Source organism: Pleuronectes platessa, chromosome 23 (genome assembly GCF_947347685.1).
Source record: "Pleuronectes platessa chromosome 23, fPlePla1.1, whole genome shotgun sequence".
Lineage (NCBI taxonomy): Eukaryota > Metazoa > Chordata > Actinopteri > Pleuronectiformes > Pleuronectidae > Pleuronectes > Pleuronectes platessa.
The window spans coordinates 12,128,714-12,150,142 of NC_070648.1; the positions used below are offsets into that span (position 1 = coordinate 12,128,714).

Consider the following 21,429-nt stretch of genomic DNA (forward strand, 5'->3'; position numbering starts at 1 on the left):
ACTAACGTACACAAAAATATATAGCCACATATAAACTGTCCTCCATAATGTGGAATGGGATAAATGGTAACCACTAGTTGACTGGAAGGTGGAAACTCGTACCAACATCGTGTAGTATGATTCAGACAATGTTTTATATTAATAAATAAAACATTGATTTCCCTTGATATCAGGCACAACTTATATCTAGGCCAAAACAACATAAAGAATGTTATCTATAGAAAATAGGCTAAACATGCTAACGGCGTTGTGTTGATTTCCCCTTGGAATGGAAGCGTATTTAATGCTCATTAAATTATTGTGAGAGCAGGAGTTGGCTTTTCAGGACTTGATCACTGTGTCGTTGTCTGCGTCCACTGTCATCGTCCTTTGACCTGTTGCTCACGACCAAAGCCACCACACAGTGACCAGCTGAGCAACACTTGAATTTCCAATAGAAAGGTGCCACTGCCTTAATGTCAGATTTTCTTCAAACGTTTCTGTTTTGTAGCAGTCTCCAACTCTGATTGCATCAAACACTGGCAGCAGACAGATGAAGGACAGCCTAAGTGAGAAAACCAACCACACTTACCAGCTGGTAAAAACAGTAAATTCTGACACTCACGCTTGACAGCCTAAGTTGCTGAAACATGTATTATACGCTTGACTCTTTCTGACCTGCCTACATGAGTGATCAAGCTTTTTGGAGTGTGAGAGTGCCTGCGAGGAGGAGGCAAATAAAGGAGACCAGTCAACTCCCTTCTGTTCCGTCTCCTCCAAAGCCCTTCTTTTGTTCCTACGGTTTTTGGCAGCGTGCCTCGAGTCCAGTCAACTTTCACTGCAGTGATTTGTCTGTGACACATCAATAGCTCGCAGAGCAGCTCAACACTCTCATCTTAGAGCGTTTAGGGGGGGGGTGAGTGAGGGGTGAGCATGAATGCCAACAATAGGTATCCTGTATGGCCTGCCTTTGGTTGAAGTTGTCACTTCAGAGGCAGTTCTCACCAGAAAATAAGTCCACCCTAACTAGCAGACAGAGAGGGATCGATAAACAGGCAGGCAGCTGGCCATGCAGTTTGTAATCCCACCAACCAGCTGTCTTCGATACTACATCCGCTCTTATACTAGATTCAGCATCACGTTATATCACTTAACATTCCTTTTAACGATTTTAAAACAATACTGATACAGTTGGCCATTAAACATATTGAGGTTTCAAAGTATGAATACAAATGTCATGTTCATGTGCAGCAAAATTTAACAGCAGCAGCTGTACAGAAATGCAAGAAATCAAACAAAAAACCTAGCATAATGTATACATCCTGAGTCTGTGTTCATCCATAACTCATGTGGTATTACATATAATACTGCTTGCTGTATTTTGCTGTCTGTGAAATATTTTGGGGTCATTTTCAGTAGAAACGCTCTACAACTGACATGCCACCCATCGTTACACTTCTTCATCCTGTATGTATTCCAGCGGCGGCTCTTCCCGCTGTGCTCCTAGTGGAGCCTTCCTGTTTGGTGACTCACTGACTCCCTTGCTCATATACAAATCTGCACACTGTCCCTTTACATAACACCCCCATCCCATTTCAATTCCACTCTGTTGAACAGGACTGAAACAATGGCTGGGTACACCCTCCACCCCACCTCCTCCTCCATATTCCCTCACCATGGTTCAATGACTTCTGTCTCATTGAGGGACGGAAAAAGAGCCTATGTGCCCGTTGCTACATTCACATACGGGAATGATGAATGTTTTCCTCCGATGGGGGACAGCGAGGGGCTGGCGATGAGGTCAAGGGTTGGGAAGGGACAATAATGCAGAAATTTCAGGCAGAAATTCATGTCCCGAATCCAGAACAAGAGGCTGGAGCCCTGTTCTGGGTACGGCACTGCCACAGGCCAAACTCATTTCCTCAAACAAATTCAGCTATTTCTGAAACGTTGAGGCCAGAGTGTGTCTCGCTCACTGTCTGTGCCTGGCAAACACAAAGTACTCCATTCAGAAATCACATTTAGTTTCTGGTGCAAAACTTTCATCAAAGTTTCTGTTGTACAGAGGGAGAGCCTTTGTGAGAGATGGTGTTGTGTCACAAACTAATCCTGTTGGTGTATGGGTCCTGAATCTGTCTTAATTTGTATATCCAAGAGAGACCAAAATGCCTCGTTGAACAATAGGATTGACCCACAATTAATCGGTGCATGAAAAATGTGAAGAAGCAACAAAAGCTGTAGGTGCGACTGTTTTGTTCTTTTTCTACAGAAAACATCAGTTTGTCCGCCACTCGTCATATTACACAGGAGTTCTCTTAAAATGGGAAGCGGTTCATCCAGTGAAAGAAACTGATGATTGGTCTTGTTCTAGTGGCTGGACAGATACTGCAGTGGTTGTGCTCCACATAGAGAGCATCATTTTGAAGAGGTTTTTTTCCCTGGTTGTGGATGTGAATCTCTGTTAACACGAGGCACTTTAGTCTGTTTTTGTTTTTTTTTCACTGGGGCCGGTCACAACAAGACCGGATTTTAACATTGGTAGCTTCAAATCCCTGCTCTTAGATGACTGAAAGAAAGCAAGTAAGTATTTTACAGGAGGAATGTAGTGTGTGTCATTAAGAGTGAGAATGTATTCTGAACCAAGTACAAGGATGCTAAGATGCAGGGGCTGATGGGTACAAAATGACAGGTGATGACATGCAATAGCTTTTAGTTACTCATCCGTGGAAGGCCGAGAAAACTAATTGAATCAAGGGCAAACCGCAGTCGAGACTGATTCACATATCCTGCTATCGGCTCATGTGCTCTTGAACTAAACTGAAGACTGCAGCCAAGTCCATCATCTTTACCCAAAGCACAAAGCAGTATTCAGAACAATGCTATTCCCATTCTCATAATTCTTTGCTTGAACCTCTTTCTGACTATAACACTGATTTTTAAAGGCCTGGTTATGTATGTCTATGAATATATATGGTTTGTCCTGATTATGAAATTGTAAATATTGTTTAGAGAAGTGCTCTACATATGAATCTATTATTACTTGATTCCCTTTGCAACACACATGAATTATGGAATGCAAAATGGTGCTAGAAGCTCCTTGAGGTAATTTACTTCAAGATTGAAAAACAATACACTTTGTAATAGCTTTCCAGTTGAGATCTATCTTTTCTCGTCAACATCTATCTTCCTTGCAGAATTGGATTCCCTGTTCTCTCAGGGCTGAACACAGTGGCTCACAGCAGCAGCCATCGCACCCCCCCCCCCCGGCCCCTTATTTTTCTGACATTAAAGGCAATAAGATAATCGAGCTCCTTCTAGTAAAGAGCAGGCTAATAAACCTCAGGGCCATCCAGTAGGCCACATACTGATTGTGTTAGCAATAACTCAGTTTATGACTATTTCAGAGAGAGAGGATTTGATAGGGTGGGTTTTGGAAGTCCTATTCTTGTTTTGAATTAAGTCCCTCATTCACAAACTGTATTGGTATCAAATTGTTATTTTGTACTTGTCCTATTGAACTTAATCATTTGATATAGATTCAATTCCTACAGTAATCATATCAGTGAACAGCCACTAAATATGGTTGAAACAGAATCAAAAAGCATTAGTTTACCTACACATCAGTAATATATGCTTTACTTTTTCCACCGGACTAGAAAATACACTACAGTGGATATATCCCATTATGAGCAGACCAGGTTTTTACAATGATATTGAATCTAATATTTGCAGTTATTACTTAGCTGACCATCACACTTCACCTCTTTGCAATGCCAGGCACCAATGTACTCTGTATTAGCAGAGTATAAATAATGTTACTCCCTGACATTTGATACAATCGAAAAGCACCTCACCAGTTCCGTTGGACACTTCCTTCCAAAAGCCATTGGCCCTGCCTGTGCCTGGCCGACTGTAAAGCAGACTTCATTTTGACATTCGTCACTTACTGACTGCAGGGAGCTGCACCAATGTAGGCTCACTACCATCAGCGGCTCCTGCCTCAGAGTGCGGTGGCATTTTGGGAGATCTATGAGGGTGTTTATGAGCAGCTTGAAAAGGGCACTTTGCAGATTTATGGCTGACAAGGCTAAATGATCTATGGAAAACAGGGAGGGGGGGCATTGATGTTGATTGGAAAAGAGTGTTTGGCAGTGTATGCTTTTTTTTGTTGGTGTGTTTAAGAGGGGTGTGTCAATCCCTCCCAATCCCAGGGTATTGGGGACTTTCCACATTACACATTTGACAGGGGGGGGGGTAAATTAATAAATAAAAAGGTCACGTCAAGCCATTTTCATAAAAGCTCATTAACTTTTATTTGCTGCAAAATATGTCTGTGTAATTAGAATAACAGTGATTGAGCTAATGAAATTACAATAAGTAGTGGTGAAGTGGAACCAAAAAATAATGATGCACAGCTTACGCATGTCTGAGACTTAACTGCACGTTACTGGCAGGTGACCTTTCAAGGAGATTGAGGTAGATACCAGGTGCTTTTTTGCAAGGTGTGGGTTCAGTTTGTTGGGTTTGTGTGCATGCATGACCATGTGTGTAGTCAAAGTGTTTGAGCACACAGGACTTTCTCTTGCGTGCGTCTGTGAAAAGGTGCAGTTACGGTAACAGAGAGCAGTTTTTATTGTTGCTCTGACCTTTATTTATTGGCCCCATCATTGTGTGGTGGTGAAGATGTAGAACAATATATGTTCTACAAATGGTAAGTTATCGAAATGGTTTTCTCAACATATTGCTCAATAAAAATGAATAAATCAGGAAGCTCTGGCTGGTCATTCATTAGCTTGGTTAATAGAGAGGCTTCAGTCACAGTTGCTCATGCTCACAAATTACAGTTGCCTGTCGGTGTCGTGCTAAAGAAGGCCAAGACAATGAGGTGCCCACTGCAAAAAAAGTATTCAGCATAATCTCAGCTTGAAAAGAAGGAAATCCATACGTGAAGTGTGCTCGGTGCAGTGATGCAGGAGATGCCTCACACCCAGCCCGACGTGATCACACTCTGTGGTTGACATGATTGGACGTTAGCGCTCTGCGCCCATATATTATTGAATGCGGGCAAGTAGAGGTTTCACCGCGGTCATTAGCAAGGGAAGCCATTAATGATGAATGTTACCTGATCCCACGTTTGTAAGAGGTCAATGAGTAGAGCTCTCTGAAAAACAGTAATCAATGGTCAGCCAGTTTAATCACCTCGGCCTCCATGGTTATCTGTCTGCGACCTTCAGAAGCGGAAGTCTTTCAGGTGCAGTGAACCTGAGACATCAGAGCAAAGGGAGATATTTAATTAAAATTTAAAGGTATGTGTCTTATTGAGGAATTAGTGATTTAAAAAGTTTTTTTTTTATACGATCAACAGACTCGCCTGAAAGTCGTTTTGACACCAGCAACGTGTTGTTGCGCCACCTCATCTTTCTAACCTGCATGATTCGTGGCTCGGTTTCAAAGATATGAGGGAGATATGTCAGCCTCCCTGTCTGCTCGCTGTGTGTTCTGATAGCCTGGCAGCCTGGTTGTTTGTTTACTCCCTGTCTAGGTCAAAGCTGATGCCCTCACTCTTCTTCTCTACCTTCCCACTCTCACTGAGCTTCTGTGAATCGTGGTCTCTTGCACTCACATTGTGCTGACCTTTATAGAGAACTGTATATGCTGTAAAGTCATGTCACAACACCCAATTTTCAAATCCTGTGTAAGTTGGTCAAAGAAGCTAAGGGTGGTGTCTGGTGGTGTGCAGACTCGTGAATCAATTTTTTTGATTCACGAGTCACAGGTTTCCTCCAGCCACTCCAGCTTCCTCCTTCAGTCCAAAGACAAGCAGAGTGGAGCTAGTTTGCGTCATAGCAGTGCATTTGAGTGTGAATGGTTGTTTGTCTCTGCATAGCAGCCCTGAGATGTGCTGGCAACCTGTCCAGGATGTACCCCGCCTCTTTTACCCAATGTCAGCTCAAACTGTCTCCAGCTTCACCAACAGCACTCAATAGGATGATTGGTATAGATTATTGATGGGTGGATGTTTTAGGGGTGGGTAATATACCTGTTTATGTTATATCACATCCTGCCATGTTGTGGATTTTGCACTACAATTGCAAATGCGCATGCATGTTTTGTCTTATCACACACTGAAGGGAGCTCTCGCTCCACCTACACCTGATAAACTACGTCAAACCCACAGGTTACATACAGACAATAGGATCACCTTGTATTGATCCGCACCTTCCCTGATCTTACTGAAATCGCTACACTGATTTTAGATCTAAATTTCTGTTCCATAGGTTTCTTTTATGACCAAACACCATGCTGCATTTTATTATGGTCTGTGATGGTGCAGCCCAGAAGTGTGGTTATTTGACATGGTAGGACCCATTGGTTTATTGGACTTAATGCAGCAGTGACTTAATCTCATGGTGATGCTTAATCTAAACCAGTTCATGCTCATTAGAAATATATAATTGAATCATCTTATTCTCTGGCTGGTATATTTGTGGTGTGTTAGATCACAAATGATATGGGGACTAAAAACAAAACTTATACGGAATAATCTTACTGTTGTAAAATGTGAAAAATAGATGTTATTTTCCCAATTTCATGCTCACATCCAGGTTGCACAACACCACATTTCACAGCTCACACCCCCAAACAACACCATAGCTGTTACTACTAAGTCTGAGAATGAATCACATTATATTTACAAATTAACCTAAATTATAAGACAGGCTACTCCTCCCAGTACACGTGTTGGCCAGGCTTTCATCTCATTTTCAATTATTTTTAAAGCCAAATACATGCATATTTTTGATATGTTTTCGCTTCCATAAGAAATGTTAATTTACTTTACCAATAGAGAGAGAGAAGGTTAAATTATATTTTGAGTTAGGTATATTTTAAATGTTGCAATACTGTGATATTATAGCATCATATCCCTGTATTCCTGACTCTTATTGTGTGCTGAATGTTGAATGATTAATTTTATCAAAATAATTAAAAAAGTACATTCATAAGCTATAAAATGGATGAGGAAATATTTGGGACTGATGATGTCCTGCAGATTAGCTTGTACCGGGAGAAAGATAATCCTCATGATTATATTCTGAAATATCTCATGAGCATGGCTTTGATGTAACGCTCGACCAAGAGGATTTAAATCCTGCAGATGAGAACCTTACTAGCTGCTTTTTCATTTTGTCTTCTGCTGATATATTCAGAAATGTTCAGCGGACCTGAATCATTTGTAGCCTGGGCGTTATGCATCACCGCAAAGTGCACAACCTTGACTTGCAGTCAATAAGGAAAGACATCATCATCCCATCCGTCTGAAACATTTACGTGAAGTCGTGGTGCTCTGCCTCATGCACCTCCTCAGATGCTTCTCACACACACATCACTGCAATATGCTGGAGCTGAAGCTCACTCATAGCATGTTAGTGTTTCAACAAAATACGTATAAAGTACAAGCTGGGCTATATGTGTCATTCCTTCTTTAGATCTATTTATTTTCTTTTGATATGGATTCATGACTCAAAGTTAACTCTTTATCTCTCCGAGGACCAACGAAATAGATAAAACACAGATATAAATAACCTAACTTGCTGACTAGAACAAGGGTAATAGGGTTTTCCCACATGACTCCCACATCAATTGCTAAGAAGAAAAAAAGACAGGATAAATCAAAATAAATTAAACAAAATATAGAAATCAGCATTATACCAATGCAGTTTGTGCATATGTAACGTACTCAATCTAACATTCCCATCTTTTCCAAAAACTTGCATTCTGATTCAACTGCAAATCGAATACTGTACACTGTAGTGCAAAGGTCCCAACAGGAAAGTATTGAATGTAATACAGTGTGTTTCCTCGTAAGCTGATCTGAATTCTAACCATGTAAAGTTATTCTAGTATTGAGTCTTACGTTATGTAAGATAATGTAGGTCATGGCAACTCACCTGCCTTCATGTCATGTACAATGAGTATTGATTTACTCTCATACACCTTGAATAAAGGCAGGGGATGGGATGCCCTGCACATCTAACTGTTTTTCAGAAACTTCACCTATTTCCTGCATTGTTTTCTTTCTGAATGCATATTTTCACAAAGACGGCAGCATTTCTGTTCACACAGCACTGAGTTAGACACACACTGGCATCTGGGACGATGGGTGAGTAGGTGTTGAAACTGTGAAGCATTCGCTTTGACACTGACATGTCTGTTTTTTCTGAATTTGGGCGTGTTCAAAGTTAGTCGGCTGGTATTCTTTTTGCACTCTCTACATTTTTACCTTTTTTTCCCGTCTGCATCTGACAGAGATGCAGCCTCTTAAAAACGATGGTACTTGAAAGCTCAGCATTCCATTTTCCCACTTGTGACAACATCTATCACATCTCTTTCTCTTCGAGGTGAAGAACAGAAAAATACTGGACCTGCAGTGCACTAACACAGCAATTGACATTCCCTGCATTTGACCTTGCACTCACAACAGTAACTTGCGTAGTTTGATTTTTAATGTATTTGTAAGTGCCTTGCTGGAAGGAGCGTTCATTCAAAGTGAGGTCGGCTGACTACAGGGGGTCATTTATAATGGCCTCAAATGTGCTCAAGATGTAACATGAAAGGAACATTGAGTGTTTCATTGTTGTCTACTATGTAAATTCATTGGACCTCTTCAGTGGGTGAATAACTTTAGTGCCTTGATAACAACTGAAAGATGCACATGGCCCAAAACCCAACAAGCATTTACTTTATTTAATAACGGGATGCACAAAAACAAATTACTTTTCTTTCCCCCTATTTATAAATGTAAAAATTTAAAGTTCAGTTTCCTCAGAGTAAAGCTCAGGGTGATCCTAAAGATGCTCATATTGTGAGTGAGATTGCAATATATTGTCATCATCATCATGCCCTAATTTTCTGCTAGGCAACTTTTAAGGAAAACTATGAAACCCTTTACTAGAAGTATATACATTATATCGATATGTCTTTATGTAACCCATACAAATCCTACATGATATTAATCCATAAACCTGTAGGACAAGCAAGCAGAGAGGTATATTTATAGATGAATACAAGTATGCATGACATGAATGATTTGAATGAGCTGATATTTTGCAAAGAAAATGGAATATCAGGTTATCCAAATAGTCATTTTTATAAAAATATACATTATATAATTATTTTTATTCCAAAAGATTACTATCAGGATTCCAGATTGTTCTTTAATCATGTATCAAGGGCATGCATTTGCCTAGAGGCTTTTACCTAAACAGTTGTTTATTAGGCATTAAAACCGCTGGTTTGTATTCCTTTTTATTTAATTTGTTTAAAGTTTGCTGGAGAAAAATGATAGGTGTTCTCTACAGCACATGGCTTTGCACATAACACCTCATCTTTTAAAGCTGTGGAGAAACAAATCAATACTCCTCTGTTGATACAGAAAGCGAGAAATAAAACAAGATTTCCAGCTCACCTGGGCTCAAACGGTTCTGCTCTTTGTTTAGCTTTTGCAAACAAATAAGTAAAATATTTTCCGCTTTTGCCTACTCCGTATTTAATACTTGCTCTCCGTACTTTTCTATTTTAGAATCCCTTCGTCCATGTAATCAAGGGGCGTGCTGTGCGGCAGCTCGGGGCCCACCGGACTGTTCCAAACAAAGTCACATTAGCTTCTCTTCCCTTCACAGCTGCGTTGGGCTCGTGGCGGGGGGGGGGGGGGGGGGCGGGGGGGGGAGCATTTTGCTAGAGTCCCACTACTCAATGTTAATAGTTTTGCAAGCACAAGTCCAAGAATGTAGAGCATGGGCGTGAGGGTTACAACAGCTTACCTGGAGATTACAGCATCAGCAACTCTCTCTCTATATATAACCCCCTAGGATTTGACTGCCATTACCCCACCATGGTGATTTTTTTTTCACACCCTCCATCTGTGGTAGTCGGAGATTGAGTGTAAACTCAATGGGCAGTTATCAGAAAGAGGATTGATCTGTGGCTTTCCATCCCAACGGGGATTCCTGACAGTTTGAGCTGCTGTCCCCTTAATTGGAGCATCCTTTATATTACATGCCATGATCAGCCATTTCCTTTCTGCTTTGTTACTTGTGTACAGGCTTTGTTTTGTCTCTGGTGGCACATGGCTGAATCCTGTGAGCACGCCGCACGCTCAAAGATTTGGTTACAGTGTATCCACAATGAGGTGTTTCAGACAGTAGACGGCTATTTCAGAGAAGGATGTTAAGAAATGCAAATTGGCGCCCTTTCTTTTTTCTCTCTGCAGAAATCCCCAACAATACCAGTCATGTTGTGGGACTGGACAGGCTGGCTAGCTCAATCCTAACTCTATCGAGGATCATCAACAATTGTCACTAAATCAGCCCCTTTAGTCTTTAGCCTCTCTCAATTCATTACAAGTGAATGGGCTTTTATTGGCGTGACCATTTTAACAGGGACTCAGGGAGTGTGTAGAAGCTTGTAAGGCTGGATCGACACAGGCAATTTACTAGGGGATCGAGGGGCGACTTCAGGCCAAAACCAGCACAAAACAAACAGAGCGACAGAGAGATTAAGAGATTTGTCACCCCCCAACCCACTGTTCCTCCTTTTATTGTCCCTCCCTATTTTCCTTAGCGCTCAGCTTGTTTATTTTGCTCTGCTCATCCCCCTTCAATCTTGGATGCTGTTTGGTCTTCCAGACTCTCTTGTCACTTTTTGGGCATGTTTATTTTTCCTTTAGATTTCTCTGGCAAATACATATCCCCCACTGAGACTGATATTCAAACTGTGTTATCTCATCCCATGCCTTTATGTTTTTTTAATTTTTTTTTTATCAAAACTGTTTGGAAGGTTGATTCTTTTAAAATGCAGCAGCCAACAGCAATCCTTATGAGGAACTTTGAGTGCGACTTCCCCCATGCAAGCAACTTACTGTTTCCAGTAATGTTAAAAAAAAATATATATCAAAGCATTTCCCCAAAGCATTTTGTGAAACCACAAAAAACACAAATACAAAATGTCTTTTCCTGTGTCTAAATTTCACGAATCCAGAATAAATTTGTCTCCGGTATCAAACGAGTCGAAGAGGGACTTTTTTTAAACCTCTCTTTTATGACGACCGGTGAGTCATACAATGACATGCTGAGTATAACACATTATTTCCTGTCAAATAATCCTTGACCTAATACTGTTGGGTTCTGAGTGAAATCCATATTGATTAAGAAAATGTTTCAATTTGACCATGTTTGCTTTCATTTGTATTGCATCATGACTGTTGCATATTTTGTTGCAATTATCATATTCTGCTGGCCTTCTGCTTTGCTTTTGCAAACGAAAGCTTATTTTTCCTGAAACATAACTGTGGTACTAGTGGAGCGCACACCACCATTCATTTTACACATTCAGTCATCATTCATTTGCTATACATCTACAAAATAAGCTAGTAGTCAGATAATTAACTACCTTTTTAGCACCACCAACTGTGCCTGTCTCCCACTGTCTTTCTTCAAACTAAAGAATGGCTCGAGACAAGAGACAGGTGGGGAGGGGGAACATTATGAGTTCAATAGGTCTAATGCCAAAGGAATAACAACTTCTTGCAGTGGATTGTAGCTGTCCTGAATGTGACTGGACATAAAATTTGTCTACTTTATGTGAGAAAGGAACTGTCTGAGTCTGCGGACCATCTCTGTAGTTTTTATTGCCCTCGTAAATACTAATAATGTAATAATGATAATATCCAAATGACCCCATGTGCAAGCAAGTACCACAAACACAAACTTTTGATATTTCTAGAATGAAAGAGGTGTCGTAGAAGAAGATACGGACAAAGACGTCAACTTTGAAAGACAATGCAGTTCGAGAGATCTTGGTGATATGGGCCGATGCCGGTATGGATGTGTTCTATGTTTTCTACGGAATTCACGGCCATACCATACCATAGCGTCTCTATTTGGAAAACGCAGACGGTGCTTACTCCACAGCATTTTAACATTGCAACATCAGGCCATCCAATAATACCATAACATTTGAATCATATTCAAGTTAGTTACATTTCTGTTTCAAAGTTTTCCTGCACAGCTTGTGTTTATACTGATCTCTAAGGTAATTTCTACCCCCTTATAAACAAGTCTTCAGTCTCTTCCTGCTTGTTATTTCACATTAGAGATAAGCCCTCTGCCAAGGTTTCTTACATCTCATATCTCCTTCGCCCCCGCACCTTTTCTCTGCACTCCCTCCACTCATCTCTACCACTCCTCCCTTTACCCATTATCTCCCGTCTTCCTCCCATCTCCCCTGTCTTCCTAGCTTGGCAAAGATAAGATTTGCCGTCCCCAGTGAGTTCTTGGTGTCGATACTAATGTGCTGTTATCATCGATGAACTGTCAGGCCCCCTCCTCCCGTTCCACCCCTGACCTTCCTGCAGTGATACAAAAAAAGTAAAGCTCATGACACATGTTTGCTCCACATGACTTTCTTTTGAAGCACCAGATTGATAAAATATTTTTTTCTCCTCTTGTTCATTGAATTTTTTTAAAATTTGCATATGGTCCGTGCAGACGTCTACATGGTAGAATCAAAAATGATATTAACACTTCATTAGATCACAATAGAGCACTGTTTGAAACGGAGTGATATTTATCAGTTGGATCTACCGCTGCTGATCGAACCTAACTATATGTGTCATCACAAGTACGCATATCTTTAGCACCGGGAACCCAAGCGTGGCCGGAGTCTCTTAGCCATTAGTGTAGATTGGAGACTCTGGGAAATGTCACTGCAGGGCTCTGATGTCAAATGTGAGCCTTTTTCTTTACAACTGCCACAGAATCCGAGAGCATGAATGAAAGTTAAAACAGTTAAATCGTGTTAAAAGTTTGGCAGCCACGCTTGCAGTTGATGCTGGTGCTGATGACTCCGAAAGTGGCTTTGAATAGGCAGTGATTTAAGAGATTATGCTGGCAGCCTGTCTCACACAGCCAGTTATGTCATCCACTCTTAGTTTCTCCTTTTACACCAGTTTTGCAGTCAATACTTGTTAATCTTGTAAACGCCGGCTTTATTACAGGCCTGTTGTTGCTCTCTGTAAGACTAAAAGTCCTCATATTGGTTTCTTGAAGGCTCACAGTTTAATGTGTAGCCACAGATTGTGTGCATCGTGAAAGTAGTAAGGATGGTTCATGGGGTTTATTTTGACCGATACCTGAGTTTGTTTTAGCCATGATTTGTAGTTAGTCCTGTTTGCAGAGTTTATGAGCGATGTGGTTATTTTTTTAACCATGTATAACGTCTACATGTAGAAAATGAACACTAGGGGCACTATAATACACCTACGGTACCGTCATTATGTAATATGAGGGAATAATATAATGTCCTGTAGCAGATTAAATGCTGATTTAAACCCCCCTCCCCAAACACACCATTAATCTGAATTTAGCATTGTATATTTGCGTAATCATCTAAACTTTGTTGTATTGTATAATCTGACAAAAGGATTTGGTAACCCCCCCCCAAAAAATAATGATCTCTTCATGTCATTTGATGAGTTTGTGATCATAGTCAGAGATTTTTATGAGCAGTAGAAACAAATCTATTTTAGGTCACCTTGAACAGGGATTAGTTGGAGGACAACAACTCATTTCAAATGTTCATGAAAAGTCAAGATTTGTCGAGAGAACATATATTGTATTTTGGGAGAATGTCACTCTTACCCAGAATACACCTTAATAGAAAAATAAAACTCAATACGAAATGCCAGCAGTCGGGTTTGGATTTCAACCACTTTTAAATTAAGAGTAAAGGCTTGCTAGAGCCGACTATAGCTGCCATTTTACATCATTGAGTTGCCATCCAGGGAGAAACTCATTGCGGTGTAGAAAATAGCAGAAAAGCACCACTGACAGCAACCTTAATAGCCCAGAGTTCCAGGCAGCCACAACACATGCTTTGTTTGGATTGTGTACCTCAGCGTTCAGGTTTTTTTCCACCGGATGAAACCGCTCTCAGCTGTTGCTTGGTTTTGTTTCTTCTTTCATGTGTGACCTCCAGCATTGTTGCCTGCATGGAGTAACACAAAGTGTATAGTGGGTGCAGTTTGCTTTTGGTTAATCCAACAATCTAGTGAAGTTAGTCGGTGATGAATGGCATCTCTTTGTGAGATAAGAGTAATATGAATTCCAGCTCATCCTGTAGTGAATATTTGTTCGCTAACTGAGCACTGGTCATTGCTTCAGAATTTGAATGCGGTGACATGTGAATTATATTATTACCAACTTCAATGGAGTTTGAAAATCACGGTTAAATGTAGTGAAAAATCAGCAGAGTTGAAAAATCAAATGTCATTAAGTCTGCAAGGCACAAGGGGCCTAATGGAGAGGAAAGCAGCCCTGCCAGACCAATGTGTGACTGGTGAAAGATACACCAGGCTTTGCATACACACATGCGTAAGCACATACACACACAATTTAGTACCTGCCATTTTTTTTTTATTTGACGCTACCTGCATTTAAAAATCCTGTGTATTTCAAATATAATCAATAATGATTGTTTTTTTGTAAGTGCTGCTTCTTGCTGTCAGAAAGTCTGATTCCGTATATCTACAGATATCACGCTCATGTTCTTCTCTTCACGTGAAGCATTTTCCCCGCATCCATTCTTGTTCAAAGTGAAAAAAAGTTGAAAAGACTTTAAATAGTGGACAGATAAAAGAGTCAGATAACTCTCTGCCGTGCCTCGGAGGAGTGTTTTGCTTATCAGTTCTGAGTTTTGTCACACTTTGCCTCCTGCCAATCACCTGACACCCACAGGAGAGATAATCGAGCAGATCTTTTTAAATCAAGTCATCTTACAAACTTTATTGTGCCGTCCATATCTTTACTGTAGGTTGCCTTTAAGTGGAACACAATTTCATGCTGGGTTTGACCTCGTCCACTAAATCACCTGTTTTTGATAAGTGCCCCACCATCACTCCCATATCTTACCTGAGTATTAACACATTGTCTTTCTCTGCTGTCTTTCTGCATATTCCCGCCTCCTGCCTTGCAGTCGACAAGTGATCTTCTCTTACCTAATTAGCCTTTGTGTCATTTAAACTGTTTGGATTCTGCTCTGTTCATTCATTCACCTAACAGCAAAGAAAGGACTGTTTTATCTCCACCTTTAGTGTACATACAACCTCACAGTATCTTCCTGTCTCTCATTATCTCAGTTTATTTCTGTCTGACCTTGTCTATGATGACCCCGGTCCAATGTCCCTGATATACTTTAACCTTTGCCTTTACCTACATCCTAGGACTTTAACCCGCTGAGCTGTTATGACATTGGCAGAAGATACACACACCCATTAATATATCTTAAGTTATTACCTCCTCCTGACCTCCCTCGGAAACCTGCATTTGCTTTATGAGTCACCACTGTGCAAGGTTGTTTCCGGTAGCAAAGAGGAAAACCAGTAATAGGCAGACAGTGTTTTCCGAATGAACCACCAATGACAGGTTCATACTTACTGTCTACATCTGAATCTTGATCTGCGCCAAAAAAAATAACAACTTACTCCTTGGCTCATGGCTTAACCTTTCCACCAAATGTAAAGTCTGTCCACAAGGTTTTTTGAGATCCGCAGGCTTTTGTCAACTTAACTTTACTTTACTTATTTAACTTTTGTCAGTGTGCTCCTTGGCAGAGCTGCCCCAGGTTCTCTGTTAACCGATTGTCAGACTAATGAAAAGCACCTCTTGTTCGGTTGAGAGCAAATATATCTAAAAATAGGAAATATGAGAAAATCTACGATTTCATTATGCAAATGATAGGTATCTGCCTTTAGCATTATGTGCAAATATGTTGACATTGTTTTGAAACAGGTGGGATATGGAGTTTAAAATGATTTGAGATAATAAGTTAATCAATCATATACATATACCAGAGACTTAATACAGCTTTTATGTTTCAGAGAGGAAAACCCCTAAATACTTGTTAAATGTTGCATCTCTCTAATCCCTTACATTTTACCCCAGTTCTCTCTTTCCCTTCCTGACATCCTACATTAAATGAGGAATACTGTATATGTTGTGCTGTTGCAAGATAAATCACTCAATTTGTTAATTTTCTATTTTTTTTTTATCAGGATTAGAAAAGCCTCAACAACATTTCCACATTTGTCGGGCGAAAGTTGTGTGTTTCGCTGTCGAATTTGGTATGGAATCTGCAAAGGCCATGTTTGTGCGGATTAACTTGTCACTCAGAGAGAAAGTTTCTGACAATGTGGGCGAGTTCAGGACAAATCTTCCCTCTGATTAGAATGTAAAGAGCGAGGGAAAGGGGGCCAATAGGGAGTTTGTCTGTGTGTCTGTGTGTGTTTGTGTGTGTGGGGGGGTGGGGTATTTCCGTGTACGTTTCTCTCTATCTGCCTCTCCTCTCTGTGTGCACTCCATCTCTGTTACTCACTAATGTTGTCATTTCTTTTCCTCCGTGCCTGTCTGAGGACATGTCAAACAGCCTTGGATGGAAACTGCCTTTTCTCTGTCTCTCTCCTTTTCTCCTTCTTGCTTTTTGAAATCACACTTTCCTGAGTGACACTGCGCTGGCCAACATAATATACTTTAAAAGTCTTGCCAGTGCAACTAGACTAACTCACAAGATGGGGACCATGTCAAATAATGGTCTGTATTTGAAGTTTAGAGTAAAGGCCGTCCTCAAGGATTTTACAAAGTTTAGGAATCAACTGTCCCTTTATGTGGCTACACTGTGCATTATGTAGAAGTCAATACAAGTTATGCTGAAGAAATCAAAAGAGCCAGTGTATTGTTCACAGCGCTGTGACGCCTGTGTGTTTTCAGCTGTTGGCCAAAAATCACAAACAGCCCACTCTCACTCCAGCCCAGTGTTGTTTGGGTAATGTGCTGTGTACAGATCCAAAGAAAATGTTGTGCTGTGTGCTGCCCTGGTGTCCACTCTGGTGGTGTGTTTGCTTTATGATACATTTCAGCTACAACCCCCAGGTTAGCTACACTGCAGCTGGAAAACAGACAGAAACATGAGCCAACCAGACAAATGTGTTTACACTTATTGGTATGATGGAAATATTCAAACAATACAATTTTTTTTCATGTAAAACCAACCACTTCCTCTGAGAGCAACCCTCCAAATAGTTGTTTTTTCAAACGTTTCAGAAACGTTTACACTAAAGTCGTCATTTTGAGTTCTGACTATACCAAGAATATGTAATTTATCTAATCATAAGATGCGTTATTTTATGATTTATTTACTTTTCAACAAAAACGAAAGTCCATTGTTCAGCATAATGTATCTTAACTATACTGGATGCATCTTAAAATACATTATATTTAATTACTATATATTTAACCTCTAGGTTATTGTCTCTACAAGAAAAATGATATGATAATACAATAATGCTCCTCATATATTCTCATACCTGTAATGTTTCCGACCTAACAAAGGCTCGATTGATCAATGCTTCAGTCCTTTATCTGTTATGCAAATATTACAAAGATAAAGATGATTTTTGACAACAGGGCGTCAACAGTCACAAAATAGTATAACTATACTATACTATATACACATAACTATATTATTTTATATAATATTTTGTGTAAATATATATATATTTTTAATTATAGCTCCTTAATTAATTTACTTGTATTTAACATGGAGTTCAAGTATGATGTTTTCACAATTATACTGATTAATATTAGAAATCTATTCAAACTGTTGTGCATGTTGAACCCTATGCCCCCTCATGCCCTTTGTCTATCTAACCAGCAGTTAATTGTGAAGCTCCCTTCACATGTGAGGAAATGGGATGATAGTGATAGAGAGGAGATTGTTTTTCAAGCAGCCGTGCTTTTTCTCTCCTCTGTAAATCCTTTAGTTAGCTTGGTGAGGATTAGGTCTGAAAAGTCTCTCATTTGCCTCCAAAGCCTGCAGGGATTCATTGGTGTAGAAATCCAGTTTCTTCAGAGCTTCCATCTGAATTTTACTTTGGTATATTTGCTTATTTATTTTTGTTGCAGCCCATGTCTGATTTCTGCTCTTTCATATCCCATGACTGCCTTCTCGCTTAATTTAGACAATTTTATTGCGTTTATCGCTGGAGGTATCGCACAGTAAATTAGAGATATATATTGCTGTCGGTTTAACACAAGTTTACGTCTACATTTCAGCCTTTTAGAGTTCTTGTTAGTCTTGGATTGGGGGATAAAGGTTACAATGAATAATGTGTATTCCTCTTTTTTACCCCAGAAATATACGGCTATGAGCCCCTTTTTTTAACGGGGACATCTCTTATAGTACACAGAAAAGCTTTTGCGCATTTTCATTCTTTCTCCATGCTCCCATATGAATCACAAAGTGCATTCAAAAGACTAAGATCCCAGTGGAGCTGAAAGCCCTAAGGCTATGTGGGATAGACCATAATGAAAAACAGCTCTGGGATAAAGATAATGGGTGGTAAAGACTACTGGAAACTATCGATGGCATGAAAGGGACACGCTCTAAAGGGTGGGGCATAACCCAGCAAGCGTCTGACTGAAATCATATTTCATACTTAAGGCTAGATTTCAGAACTATTTCCAGGGAGAAAGAATGCTTGCTCAAAAGGATTATCTGTCAAGTCAGAGTCAACCTCAAAATGATATGGATTTAACAATTAGCGGCGCTTACTAAATCTTATAGTGGGGCCTCTTGACGGATCATTCTTAATGTCCTCAACAGACGAGGAGTATCTTTTATGTGCAAAATGGGGGATGCAACACAAGTGCAGATGAAAGTTTGAGAGCTTGAATGTGATTTGTGGAACCAATATAGATGCATATGAGAGTCTAGTGAGGGCTACTCCCCATGAATTTAATTTATAGAAAATCAGCATCCAGGTCAGTCCATAAATACATTTTAGTGTTACAGAGCATTTAAAAACCCTGTTTGTCTATTTCCTCAAAGCGGTGTCCCTCTTTTTTAGTGAAATATGGGCTTCCATGAAGCTGAGTTTTGACTGCGGGGACAGAGGGAGCACAAAGAAAGAGGGTATGAGGGACTTTGTGGAGACATGAATGGAGGGGAAATACAGAGTCATGGCCGATGATGATGTAAAAAAAACTCTACTGTACATCAAACATCCTCTGCTCCAGCTTTGGATAGAGAGAGAGAGAGAGAGAAAGATGGGAGGATATGAGGGAGGACAATGAAAAAAAGGAGGATGGACGATGATCAGAAATGAAATGAGGGAAAGGCAGTCATGGCCAGTGATTATATAAACAACCTCTCCTCCAGATCAGACAAACGCAGTCCCCATGCTTTAAGCTGTGCAAATGCACAGATAAGCCTGCTGGTTCCTTTCTGCTGTTCAAATACACCACACCCCACTCGAACACTTGCAGAGGGCTTCAATTATTATCAATGTTGATGTCTTTATGGTTAATAGCAGCACTGGTGACAATTGCCTTGACTCGTCAAACTTTCTCGTCTTTCTTAAATGTCCTTGACTGATACTGTTTTGCTTCCTCAATATCTAGGGGGTCGTCCGAGAGTTATTATCTTTTCCTCCTGGTGTCATTATTTATCAACCTTGTGATTTCTAATAACTATAACTATTGTTTGTGCTCAAAACACTTTGAAAATGCTTTTATAGAGGTCGATAGTAGTACTGAATTACAAAGCACACCAGCGATTTGCTTCATGCAGAGGGTGCATTCAAGAGAACACCTTTTTTCAAGAACACCACTGGTGTGCTGTGGCATATCCGCTTTTCTTACTCCTCAGCCCTGTCGGGGCGCCAAATGGTGTGTTTCTTACTTTTAAATGGCCGCCGTTATCATCAAATCTTAAGGTTAAAAGCAACTCTAACTGTCTAGGCTTCCCAACTCACAAGCAGCATATGCACCATATATGAAAAATAGATTTGCCCTTTCCAACTCTAAAATGTAGTATATTTTGACCTCACAGTTTTCCATAAATTGTGTGCTGCTGTGGCACAAAAAGGCTGTGAGCACACTGTTTCTGTTATTATTCTGACCGAAAAGCTGTAGCATGCAAACAAAATGAACCAACTCAGTATCGTCACATTTATCTGTGATTGACCATGCTACCACTCATTACAGCAGCAATCCACGAAGACCCAGGTCCCGTACCCACAACAGCAGATCAAAGTGCCAGGTTTTCCTCTGGGATGCAAAGCTCCAGGCTGCTTTACATTCTCCGGCTGTGCCTCATCTTCCAACATGGGGTTCCTAGAGTGCTAGGCGGCAGCAGTTTTATATTCTAGCATTGCAGGCTGGCCTTTGCTGCTGTAGGGTAGCATTTTTATGTTAAGCGTCCTGGTTGAGCCTCATCTCTAGACTCCCCTGCACTGAATCATTAGCAGGAGTGAAGTGTGTGAGAGTCGCCCTCTCTCAGTCGGGGATCCTCTTTGACTGAAGCCTCCTGCTCCCTAGGGGGGGTAGTGTGGCTATGGGTTGCTGGTCCTCCACACTCTCGTCAGGTCTTTTTCAAATAGAGAAATATGTGTTAGTGGGATTATTGGAGCAGTCACAGCATTTTAGGAAAGTCAGATAATAGACGTCAGATTAAATTTTCAGGGGAGTAGAAAGTTATTTTGTTTTGCTGTCGAGGCTCCAAGACCTCAAGCCCCGTTGACGGTCTTTATTTAGATTTGATCTTGTGAAGGTTTTCTTTGAAGAAAAAATAGAAAGACAGTTATTTGAGGAAGAAGTAACCAACTAATGACTCTGCTCTCTGTCTCTTTCCATGCACTCCTGTCGGACCCTCCCCTGAAGCTGAAGAGTATGCTGTTGAAGGTAAGACAGATGTTTTCCTCCTCAGGCCCTCGGATGGCTTCCGTTAATGCTGTCATGGATTCTGATGCTGGCTGCTTATGAATGCTTTTTGCCCTCCCTCCAGGGAGGGGCATTGTCAGTTTGGACTGCGGTTATAAGTGACTTCCAGGGGGCCTAAATTATAGTTTCCGAATAAGACAAAAACAATGGTTTTACCACCAAAATCCTCCCTGTTCAATCTTGTTTATTTATTCTTGTCCTTTTTAATTTTTTTTTTTTTTACTTTTTTTATTATTTCTATAGATACAAGCACTTGGCAGCATAATTCACACAAACATATCAGGATGTCTTGGCTTTCTTGAGCCAATTTTGCTGTTAACAAGGTTTTGTCAAAGCTAACCAGATATGACATGGTGATTTTGAGATGCTGTCTTCCTGCTTTCCTCCCTGTCCTATATCCAACAACAGTGAACTAGGGCTGCAAGTTGGGGCCCCCCAGGGGCTCATTGGCCCTTGGGCCAGGCACTAACCTTGTGCTGGATGTTGCGTGCCTTGATGGATAGATCAGCTTTAGCTTGTCTGTCTTCAGGCTCCTGTCTCTCTCTACTCTGCTCTGATCTGGAAGAGATTCACCTTTTGTTTTCTTTTTGTCACACTTAAGAGAAACAGGCTTTTTTGG

General features: G+C 40.5%; 1 protein-coding gene across 1 annotated transcript in view; it reads left to right on the plus strand.

Moving 5' to 3' along the window:
- The window catches only part of nrxn2b (neurexin 2b), a 605,543-nt gene that overhangs the window by 89,298 nt on the left and 494,816 nt on the right, over window positions 1-21,429 (plus strand). The window contains exon 3 of the mRNA XM_053415562.1: window positions 20,751-20,771. Within this exon, the coding sequence (XP_053271537.1) occupies window positions 20,751-20,771 (21 nt within the window). The remainder of the gene's footprint in view (window positions 1-20,750; window positions 20,772-21,429) is intronic.